Here is a 12,454-nt window from a genome sequence, read left to right on the forward strand (position 1 = left end):
ATGGGAATTGAAAAGCCGAACTCAATGCGGCCTGAGTTTGGCAACGGTGCTTCGAAATGCTGGCAATCACATTACGAAATTTACACTCAGAAAAGGTGGATTTAAAATCTACATTTTCTATATCTTAACTCGTTTTATATTTAATTTTCCTTATATAAAGTGGTCTTTAAATTCAGTCAGAACTTGAAATTTCTACTTCTTTCGACTTAAATTCCTTGTTTCTTTGCTCAACCTTAAAGTGTAAATCAATTCCAATGCTCATTTATCGCCCAGATGATTCCATTCGAAAGCAGTCCCTATAAAGGCCTGACTAAGCCTCGACGATTATTGGCTTGGACTTTCTCAGACAGCTCAAAGTCCCGCAAAAGTGCGAAGCAAGAAGGAGAAACAACAGCCGAGGCGCCTTTTAAGCCCTTTAAACTTTAACCGGGTCAAGGTCGATGGTAAAACTTTCCTCGCAGCATTGCCTGCTGCTGTCAAATTAAGCATACGTCTCGGGTGACGAGCACGAAAATTTAACTAATTAAAACGAATTATTCGCAATTAGTTAATGGAAGAAATAGACAAAATGTCGCCCCCAGAACAGCACATGAGTAAGTACACTGTAGAGATCTGATTTAAGAATGATAAAATCACTGAACATTAGTTAAAAATTAAGCTAAAAAGCCGTATAAAGAGCACATCTATAACCGTGTTTTTCTATGCCTATTGAGGTATTTACAATTTTTCGTAGTAAGTCCACACTTTTCCAGATAATTCAAAATAATTTCAGGAATGAAACTGCACTTTCTTTATCCAAAACCTATGACTGATTAAACTTACATGCAGAATGGTCGGCTGACTAATGTGGTGACCGTTCACGAAGGTCAGGGCATCGGTGTGCAGCGGGGTCACCGTACATACGCCCTCCAGCAGCGAAATGAGGCAGTGCCTCGGCTGGATCGAGGGTCCGAAGAGCTGCAGGCAATTAGTGTTCGCCGATCCCACCTCCACGGGATCGCTGCCCAGCTTGATGCGCCGACCACCATCGCCGCTGTGGGTCACTTCCACCAGGACGGGACCCTCACGATCGCCGGATATGTGGTTGGCCCCATTAGCCGCCCCCAGAGGTTTCTTCTTTCGTCTCCGCGGCTGTGAGTCAGCTGGACGTCTCCGCACATGGAACATGATGGAGCCTGAAAAGTATAGATTGAAAAAAATATTCAATTAGTAAAAGTTCAAAATGAGGCATATGAAGATTTACTTGTTATGTTCATGATTAAAATTGTGTTCTGATATTCACGGAACTAAAAAAAAAAAAAACAAAAACAAAACAAAATTAAATGCAACCGCAGCGTTTTTTAGCGGCCTTTTGTCTTTTGTGTCTGGCTGGGGAGTGCAGTTTAGGCTGAGTGAGGCAAAATTTGAAATCTCTGCCAGTCAAATGGAGGATGATTTGCATGACAGTCGAGGCAAAAGATATTGGGACACTCTTTCATAATTAACCATAAATTGAACTTCTGTTAATTATCTATTTTCTAGTATTAAGTCAATTTGAGTTTTCATTTTCTTTAGCATTTCAGAGTGTTTTCATAAGTTATTGACTCCCTTTATAGCTATGTAAATCGGTTAAATATATAAAGATACAGTCCATATATATCCCATATCCAATATTGCAGCCTCTAGTGTTAAAGCCTCGAAACGCTCTCTGCAATCGCATCGCATCAGTTTGCGTCGGAAGTAACAAAGGCGAAATAGAAATTCCGAAAACGAAATCCAATTCGGGCTGCATCATCAATTTCAGTCTCGATATTAGATGTTCATTTTGCGAGCCAGCGAAAAACAATCCCCTTCGCCGATAAGGGGTCAAGCGGGGTATATATACTGGTATATATATCCAGAGACTTTCCCTGATGCCAGACTGAACCGACTACTGACTGACTGACTGACTGGCTGACTGAATAACTGAGAGACTGACTGACTGGCAGACAGTTCAGTGGCAAGTTTTTGCTGCTGGTTCTTTGATATGAAAATTTATATACAACATTCCACAACTTTTCATAGACAACTACAACTGCAACAACAAGTCTGCCGCGTACATTCGCACAAACCCAATTCTGATTCTGGAATATATTACACTCATGCAGTTAGATACTTTTGTGAGCTTCAGTAGGTAGTACTTTCATTTAAGAAACTTTCGTGAGATCTTAAATAGGTAGATTATATGTATATGTATTTATTAAGAACGTGATACCTCATTGTTAATATTGATAGAAGTTCGAGTCTTAAATCGATTGTACTTTTATCATATACTGCCAAGTCGAACTATACTCTGCAGGTCTCTCCCCATAACCATGTCCCCATCTGGGCTGTTGCTGCTGTTGTTTAGTGTACAGAATGCTTAACGAAGCATGCAAAATGTGATGGCAGTTACAGCAGCAGCACCATCTCTCCCCTGCTGCGACCTCCCCCACTAGTGCAGCATGGTTTTGGGGCAAATTGCAGCAGATGATGGCGAGATGCTAGACCAGACTTGGCATGTGCCAAAGGCATTTGGGCAATGCAGGCTAAATAAGGCATGACATGGGCGTGGCGTGTGCAACTTATTAGGCAAGGAGGGAGTGGTGCTGGGAATATATAAATGGGGTGGAAGCTCCAGGGAAATCTAGCCACTCTTCCAGTTTGAAAACTTTAACAAAAAGCGAAAGCAAAAAAAAAACAAAATCACAACCAGAATCAGAAATTCAAACAACGAGTACAAGGACGACAATTGGTAAACGAACAACGTAAAACCCAATGAATTGTTTTTCTATTGTTCAGATATACATATATAATACCTTCTTTGCGAAACCAAAAGAACCACATCTGTACTTCTGTGTACTGTGTACTGGTATATGTTGCCGGCGTTGTTGGGACAGGCTTATTATTAATATATGGCTTACACACATGGTTTAAAGGTCCGGGGACTGCGTCTTGCCTTGTTTTGATGGCGTTGGGCAAAAGTTTTGCTGAACTTTCTGGGCGCTCACAGAATAATCAACTCAAAAATGTGGGGTGCCACCAAACGAAACACAAACAGAACAAAAAGGCTGCCAAAGCTTAAAGAAACGAAGCCAGAAACATGAACATGCCCCATATACTTGATGTCGAGAGAGAGCCTTGAATGGGATGACTGAATAATCCCCTTGTTTGGATTGCAACTTGCTTGGAGTTGAGCCGAGGGATAGTTGGGAGCCAGTCAGGCGATGAAGTTGATCGGAGATTATGAAGGGGTTGACTATCATGAACTGTTGCTTTGGAATTAGCCTTCGAGCCAACTTGCTTTATGGAATTTATCTTTAAGAATCGGAAGAAGAACCTCCAAAGAACTTCTCAGGTTTTCCCCTTAACTTGACTTTCCATTTCCATTTCCATTTCCCTTGACTTACATTTCTTTAACCCTACAACTTTCTTTTCTAACTGCTCTTGACAGTAACCAATAATAGAGTTCACCGGACCAGGTAATTTATGACCAAACCATGCACGACACCCAATTGTAAATCAATCAGTAAATGGACAAGTTCGACAGTGTCAGACAGGTTGCCCGACTGCCAATTGAAGTAGCGCCTCTCAGCTGGCATGCATATAGAAACAGGACTTCAGTTCCGCTCCTTCCAATGTACTTGAAGAAATTGGTTTAACCCACTCTTAATAATACAATTTATAAGGAAATAAATAACCAAATATTAGTCACTAATTATATATCATGACTTGCTGCAAAAGCTAGTTTGTTGGGAAAGTTAGTAGAACACTCTAGTCAAGATATCACTACTAATGGCTACCCTTAAATTCATTTCTTACTGTTATTACTATTACTTTTACATTTAACTATTTCTCCAAGTGTACTTGTGCCTTTAGTTCTAGAAAGCGAACGAAAGCAAACAACATTTCGTCCTTGGCAGTTGACATTTGGAAAGCAGCAACGAGGGGCACATTGATAAAGTGCAGTGCCAAACGGATGCCAGAAAAATCATTTTAATTGTTCCTACTTGGTCAACAGCTTGGCCGGAGCAAAGGTAGCACCACCGACCCACTCGCTCACTCACTCACTCACCACGGGCCCCATTGTTGACACAAGAAAACGAGCAAATTGCAAAAGCCATCAAAGGGAGGTGGTAAGGGCATGGCCAGTGGGCGGTTGGGCTGGTGGACTGCTAGAGAGCTGGCCGGTTCGGGCGCAGACGAACGAGCCATGAAATTGATTCGGCCAACAACGTGCCAGGATCATGTGTGAAGCCTCCGACTGTCCTTGTGTGCGGCTGTATGCACGTGCATAAGTGCGAATAAATTGGCAACAGAGCCGAGCACAAAGGACGGCAAGTGAGGGGGCGCATTTCACAGAGGGAAAACAATGTAGGGAAATTGCATAACGAGTTGAGTGACTGGGCCAGAATCCACACCAGGAATGGTATCACCGCCACCCATTGCCTGCCCGTTAGGTAATCCACAAAACTGTGGACTCTCTGTGTGCCAGGCAAAGTGGAAACCGGGGCCACCAAGCGTCGGGCGCATTAATTTTTATTAGCGCAGCTTGTGCTCTAATGGCCAAAGCGATTAGAAGAGAGGAGAGTTGGGTGGCGGGTGTGCCCCCTTCGAGTTGGTTAGAAAGGCACTTCGAAGGCATAAATCAGAAAGAAGGTCCTCGAGGGTCTTGGGTCATACCCTAATTGGAGTCAACTCATAAAGGCTATGACGATTCTACGTTAAAGGTAAAGCCCAAGAGGAATATTTAAAATCTTAAATAATATAAATAGAAAATTTGTTAGGCCAGGTTATTAGCTGGGCAGATCTGAATTTTGGTTAGGTTCTAAGCTCTTTTTGCAGAGTATTCAAAGTGCAGTCCGACCATGTCGTTGTTCTGTTTTTAATTAGTCGAACAAACGGCAGAAAGTGAAACTTTCGCTTCAAACTTGGCAGCAGAGCATTGTAGATACCGAACAGAATGCCCGAGAATTTAATTAAAAGTCTAATATGTAGGGAAAAAAAGTAAAATTTAGAAAAATAAACTTTCCCTGAACTAAAGTCGGAGTTGCGGGGGGAAAAAGGCGTTCTTTTGCTTGGCCTAATTGACTGAGATTGATTTTACCAGCAGCAGCAGACTGAGCTCTCAAATTAGCCAAATTAGTCGTAAAACGTGGCGGCTTTGACTCTGCAAACCGAAGAAACCGATGGGGCCACATCTCCGCCCAGGCACGTCCACATAAAGAGCCCCACAGCCACCGAACCACACTTTCAACCACACCTTCTCCTTGTCCCCTTCCCCTTTTCCCCATCAGGAAGCTTTTCACGTTGTGCAAATTAAAACAATGAAAATTTAATGAGCCAAGTTTCCTCTCATACAAGAAGTTTTCCTACTTTGACCACAAACGGGCGACTGTGCAGGGGACAGGCGGCATGGGGCACGGGGCAGAGTTTAATCCTGGTTTAAGCCTCAGCAAATAAACAAACTTCACTCCACTTGCCAATGGTCATTTTGCGATAAATAGTATAGGAAGATGTTGCTTCTAATAAAGGATGTGGCTCGGCGTTGGTGGCTCAATCAAAGCAAGGTTGAAACTAGTATTTTGGCTGCAAGTGCATTTAATTAAACTGCAAAGTTTTCAGAATCGAAAATTCTTTTACATATAGAGTCTGATAGGTTATTTAGACTTATATAGTTATTATTCAGTTCTTCAGTTTGATTTTCTTCAAAGACAGAAATCTGGTTCACTGGCTCCCCACGTCTTCAATCCTTGTCAGTCCTCCAAACAAGATATTCATTTTCCAAGGGGTCTTGGAGAAGAAGTAATCGTAATCGATGCACGAAATCGAATTATACAGTGGCTTCTCCTCCCGCACACTTAACTCCCTAAACCTCTGGCCAGAACCAGGCGTCCTCGTCCTCGTCCTCGGACGGCAGCCACCATTCAAGCCAAGTGCTGCCCAAGGCGGCTATCAACATTTTTGCTAGACAATTTGGCAACAGAAACAATAAAAATATAATTGCCACACTCAAGCTAAAGACGCGAGAGCGGGGTTTTTCCTTTTACTCGACTCTGAGCGAGGGAAATGAAATATGAGGGGGCCGCCGAAGTACAAGAATGAAATCACATCAAGCCGTGGGAGGGAAAGCGGGGATAGGGAAAAGTCGAGAGACGGAAATGGAGGTGAAAAAAGCGAGAGGAGCTGAAAGCTTGATTGGATTTTCCAGAGTAGCCGTGACTGCGAGTGAGTTGTTCTTTCACTTATTGTAATCTCTACTCCTTAAAAAGGATGTTCTGAGGATGTTTCTATAAAAGTAGAAATGCTTGACGATTTGTCAAAGTTTTTATTTTGCATTTTTTGTTAACTATTATTAAGAGATGATTTTGTTTAGAAAAGCCAGCCATAAGGACTTCTTTTTAACTTTTATATAAATTTTCTTGGAAAACTGATTGGTTTTCCTTTAAGGCTACCAAGAAACCGAGCTGTACTTGACTCTTTTGGCTTTAACTGCTTTTCGGGCTTATACGTTTCGATATATTAGATGTCGTGTGCAGCATTGATGATGACAGACAAGGCAGGACACAGTGTCCTTTTGTGCCGTGCAGCCACGTCCTTGTCCTGACCATTGAAATTAAAGCCCACAATAGCCAACACACACCATCACCGCCACACACACACACACACACACACATCGAAACACGGGGAACGAGAGTTTAGCTTTTGTAAATAACTCCTGAAATTTATCGATTTTTGTCTGTTTGTTTTGGCCGGGTCTTTAGGAACCGAGCAACCGCCAGCGAGCCCCACATTTCTCCTTTGGAAATGCATATATTTTATTATATTGATGTGAGGGTTGCCTAAAAAATTACATTTTTCCCATGGCTGGTGAATTAATGGCCCGGCTTGAATCGGATCCCTCGAAGCCCTTAAAAAAAAAGGGGCAGAACAGAAACCAGAAAGAGCCAGCTATGTGTGAAAATTCAATTTGCGCGCTTGGTAATGCGGCAACAAAGTATAAATTGAAATCAAAGTGCGGCAGACTGCGTAAAAAGCGAAATTAAATGAATTGCCATCAAACTGAAAGGACTCTGAACTCACGCAAACACACAAACACACACAACGCGACACTTTGGATTAACCGCAAACGCGTCGCCCGATGGAAAATCGTCCGAAAAGGGCGCAGATTAAATTAATTTCTCTCAATAATAATAATGGGCTCTGAGGAATTCTGGGTCGGGCGGCAGCTGCCAGGCGCCGGGCGCCCACAACAATGCGTTGACAGCGCGCAAGGATAACTGAGAGCACACTGAGCGTATGAGCAATGCCGCAAAGGCAAGTCCTTCGCTGACTAGCTCACTGTCGGACTGGGTGCGTGAATGAATGAATAAGACACGAAAAAATCCAGTAAGAATGCAAAGATTAAGTTTTTCGACTAAGAGATACCCTGGATTAGATCTTCAAACTTATTTTGGTAGGCCAGGCACTCGACCGTCCCGTTAGTTATGAATTCATTAAAAGGAATAATCAGTTCACTGTATAAAAAATGGTTATATTAATTCAAAAAAAGATTCCTCAAACTAGAAACTAACTAGGCAAGTTCCTTTCACGCTCAATATAATTTCTTAAGATAACTGACGGCGCTCTTTATGTCCAATATATCCTTTTCCTGCGAGGTACAACTACAAACACACACCCTAAAGCGCCCATAAAGCAAGCAGAGTAAATTATGACTGTGTGGGTGAGTGAGTGGTGTATAAAACAACATTTAGTTTACAATGTTTTCAACGGGTGTGTGCGTGTGTTTGTGAGCTTGCCAGTGAGTGAGTGTGCGAGTGTTTCAGCTGTGTGCTGGTGTGTCTAAGTGCGTTTACTCTTTGGTCCTTTGCATGACACACCAATACCAGCACTAGCACCAGCACCAGCACCATCACCATCATGCCAGCAATAGCCGTAGCAACTTTGGCATACAGGATACAGAACGAGGAAGGAACTGGCACACACATCCTTTCGATTCGCAACCAGCGGCGAGATGCGGCCAACCCAACCAAATGGATACGCTGATGCTCTTTTCGAGGACCGGACTGAAAAACCGGACAAGGTCGCGGTTCGCGGTCCGATTCAGTTGGGTGCGATAAGCTGATTTGAATGGCGGAGCTCAAGAGCTTTGTGCGGATGCACTGGGTCATCGAAAATGTATTTAAATTTGATTACAGTTTAAAGAGAATCAGCTAACCGCGGACAGTGGGAATAATGCATGGAATTTCGCCAGCTGTGCAGGTAGAGGGAAGGGTAGGGACCTTTTATTGATCCGGAATACAGTCACACAGAGATAATTAGGCGGTATTATTACCGTTTTGGTATAATACAATTTACAGTTCACAAAGCTTTACATAATTTAGGAAATTTAATACGTAAGTTATTATATTTTCATATTGAAAACTATTCAGCGATGTTCCATCCTCGAAATACCTATCGAATTACGAAAGCAAAGCAGAAATAATGGGCTTTTAGCAAGTAAACCGCAAACGCCTGTCAATCATTTCCCTCCCATTTCCACTCTTATTTCCATACGCATTACCACACAAATCCACTCCATCAATCGGGCCCCAGACACCATCTCTCTCTCTCTCCGCTTTGCCCTTATTGAGGCAATCAATATGCCCAACCGACTCACCAGGAGCAAAAAAGGCAGCCACTGTAAGACAAAGGATATGTGTGTGCCTGTGAGAGCACATAAAAACATGAGATATACTTGAAGCTACTTTTCGGCTAACGAGCATCGCACAGTCAACGTCTTTATTGTTGCCCAACTTGCGATTCCTCCTCCGCCTTCCTGCTCTCAGGCTTTGAGGCTTTTGGTCTGAATGGATGCTTGGCCAGGAAGTGGGAAATAGCTCCGCCTCTCAAGTCGTAAACCCGAAAGGCAACTTTAAGCTTGCAGCCTCAACGAAGGCAGAATTTTTCAAAATCTCACAGAGTTTACGAGTTGCTTTTATATATGACTTCGGTATAATTACAAAAGTTTATTTAAAGAAGACCAAGACCCTTTGCATAATTATTTTTAGTCCTTTAAGTTTGAACAGAATATGGCAATCATTCGAACTAATTTTTACTTTTACTACAATTTACTTGAAACAAATCTATAAATTGTTTTCAGATCAAAGCTTATTTTGAATACCACTCAAATGGCACTATCTCAAGTTTATATGCATTTAATAGGCGGCCCCCTATAAAGTAAAGGGGCCTGGTCCAAAAATTCCGAACGCCAATCGCAGGATTGGCGAGCGGGGGTAATATCATTGGTGTCAGCAGCAATGCCCTCACTACACGTTCATTGGACATTTCTGCTCCCCAAGACAAGGAAGGAAGAGTGACGGAATGCAAGCCCACCTCATGCAGAAACGGCTAGTACTAGTTGGGAATTTTATGGGCACCAAAGAGCTAAAAATTTAGCAAGGCAGAGATCTAACGATCGCGAATCGGAATTGCAACGGTTTATAACAGGTTTTCAGAGCTTTCCGGTTTGGGGTGAAATGGGATGCAACCCTTATCTCCGGCAGATTTATGACAGCGATTAGTTAAGGAATTAACATTCCTCACATTGAGTTATGACGCTTGGCTGGCCACTATCAAGCACACTCAAATTAATATCATTAATTTCCGTTCTGGCATCGTTTCGGGATACTAATCCGATTCGACTCATAAATAAATAGGCAATTTCCTTTTAGTGAGAAACCTCTGGGCCGCTAGGGAGGGGCTAAAGCAAAATCACGAGACTGAATAATTCAATTTGAGAATGGAATACGGAATACATATTTATCCTGGCAAGGAGCCAGCGTCGTTCCTCTCTTTAAGTGCTGTGACATGTGTCTCTGCTCCTGACTGCCGCCTTTGTCTCCGCCTTTCGAGAGTCCTGAGTGCTCACTAGCATTTTCCGTTCTCATTGTGACAATTTCGTTTAGTCATCTTCGGCACTGACTAACTGCCAACTTGTGAGGCAAGAGGCGCAAATGGCAAATGGCAAATGCCGGGAGGAAAGTGAAAAGTCTGGCGAGGCAATTGAGAGGCGGCATCATGTAAATGATGATGATTACTGCCCTGGGCTGTGGATGCCTGTTGGTGATTGATTCTGTTCGGCTGTGCCCGATTGGAAATGTCAACAGAAATATGAGAAATCAAACTGAAAGTGAAAATGTCCTTTTCCTTAGGAAACAATATTGCATTTCATGAATATGAGACAGAGGGTATAAATCAACATATTGGATTTACCATATATCTTCTTACTCTTCCCTCGAATTCTTTACTGAAAGTAAAGTTACTTTAAAATATTAAATAACTTAAGTGATTCAAAAGTTATTATCAATTTTGTAAAGCTTTAACAGCTTTTTAAGCCGTAGCTAGGGCTTCCAAAGTCCTTTGCCTCGACACTCGAAACCTACATTTTAACCATAACCGAATTCCCTAATGAAATTGAGTTTCCACTTTAAAATTCTGCAGGAAAAAAAGTCGGAAAAGCAATAAAACAAAACACGAACAAATTGTTAACCCAATTTCGAGTGACGTTTCCCCAATGTCTAAGCGCATTTCAGGCCACCCACTCATGTGGGTGGACAACAAAGGACAACAACCAGGACCAGGGATGACCTTCAGGCTTCCAGTATCTGGCGGCGGCGTTCGCCTCGAAAATAAACTGCACTTCTCGGGCTTCGGTCGAAACCGTAGAGAGCGTGGCGTGAAATAAAGTCGACAGCTCCCGAGTTCCCAGAAAGATTCAGGCAGCAAATTATGCTCTGCATTTTGCAAACTTTATGAGGCAGCTTCAGAGGGGCTCAGGGGGATGTGGCAAAATGGGCAAATACTGTGGGTGGTCGTGACAGCGGGCGGAGGGTGCAATTATTTATGAGCAGCCATGGACCAAAGTCTACCAAGAAGCCTTTTGAGCTTCATTAGGTTTGACCTTTTCCAACCGAGATTGTTTTACTGCGTCCTTTCCGAAATGATTATTGTTGCTGTCGACATTTTCCTCCTCCTTTTTTATTGGAAAAACAAATGTGGCGTTAATTTTGTGCCGCATAGAAAGGAAATGTCATCAAGACAATCATCAGAGTGTGGACAATGTCCTGCTCTGTTTCCCTGAATAATAAATGCATTCACACGAAAATTTCCACCCATTTGGCCTTAATCGGCCATTAGATATTAGATATTTCCAAAATTAATAATCGGCTGGAGGGTATCTCTAACATGTCATTACGAAAACTTATTTAGCCTGGTGGTTCCCACTTTCGATTTGGATATAGAAAAACAGTGGAAATAGTAACGATGACCTTTGAAAGTCTGCCCCATTAAGTGAAAACTGATATAAACACTCGATATTTTGAAAATTGTAATACGAGTACATTTTTGGATTGATGTTTATGCTAAGAATATACCACTCGGTATCTCTTTGGAAATCTGTAAAAATTATGTAAAGCTTTTATGATAGAAGGGAAACCCACATAAATAAAATCCAGCTTTGGGATATGAAAAAACAGATTATAAACGCCATAAAAATGGTAAGAAATTAAGCTCCCAAACAATTCAAAACTTTTCTACATTTTAAATTTATAAACTCTTTAAACGGAATTAAGGACACATTTGTTCATATGTTAGGTTTTTAAGGTTTTTTAAATTCATTCAAATTTGGTAACTTAATCATAAACATGACACGCAAAGTTACATCATATTCGGTATCGCCAGAAAGCCTTTGTTCTGATGAAATCTATTTTTTGAAAATTTATATCGATATCGCACGAAACAAAACTAGAAATATGTATAAAAAAAAACGGTTTTCACTTGAAAAAGTCTCTTGGAATCGTGAATACAGCAAATTATTCGGCGTTTGAGCGCCTAGGAAATATTTCTTGTTGATAAACAGACTTCTTCATGTATCCAGCTGAGGTCAACTTCTTTATTTGCTCTTCCTAACGTTTTGTAGGCAGTGTAATAAAACCGAATTAAAGGAGCACCTAGAAATGTGTGGGTAAAATCAGAGCTCATGAATTTTTGTGGGTTAAATTGACTAAATAATGTCCAGTAATTACACACGAAACTTTTATTCATCCCACAAAAACCCTCTCCGTCTGTAAAACTATCTCCTACACTATTAAGCAAGGATAAGGTCTTAGTAAACTGAATAATTTAGAACCTGGAAGATTACTACATTCAATTTCATGGACTAGCATAGCTCGTTGCCTAATAGCAATAGGACATTACCAAGCTTTAAATACCTTTCGAAATTCAATCCACACAAGCTGTGTGTGGGCCCCCTTTTCTTCAAGTGTTTATAAAACACTTCCGTTGCCACTCGCCCCATTAAAAACCTCAGTGCTGTCGCACTCAAGCTTTTAATGCCAAACACAATCAATCTGACAATCATGTTGAACGCTTCCTGAGAGCCGGGAAATTGCCAGCTCAATTTAGACGAAAAATCCAG

General features: G+C 41.7%; 1 protein-coding gene and 1 non-coding gene across 6 annotated transcripts in view; both read right to left on the bottom strand.

Moving 5' to 3' along the window:
* LOC108114971 (afadin) overlaps positions 1-12,454 on the bottom strand; it is a 50,001-nt gene that overhangs the window by 14,261 nt on the left and 23,286 nt on the right. For all 5 annotated transcript variants that reach the window (XM_017226186.2, XM_017226185.2, XM_017226184.2 and 2 more), the window contains one exon: positions 823-1,175. In XM_017226186.2, the coding sequence (XP_017081675.2) occupies positions 823-1,175 (353 nt within the window). The remainder of the gene's footprint in view (positions 1-822; positions 1,176-12,454) is intronic.
* On the bottom strand, positions 9,228-9,349 carry LOC121529805. The gene has a single exon (XR_005993654.1). It is a non-coding gene; the product is annotated as a U4atac minor spliceosomal RNA (small nuclear RNA).

Source organism: Drosophila eugracilis, unplaced genomic scaffold, assembly GCF_018153835.1.
Source record: "Drosophila eugracilis isolate 14026-0451.02 unplaced genomic scaffold, ASM1815383v1 contig_1897, whole genome shotgun sequence".
In the NCBI taxonomy this organism is placed as follows: domain Eukaryota; kingdom Metazoa; phylum Arthropoda; class Insecta; order Diptera; family Drosophilidae; genus Drosophila; species Drosophila eugracilis.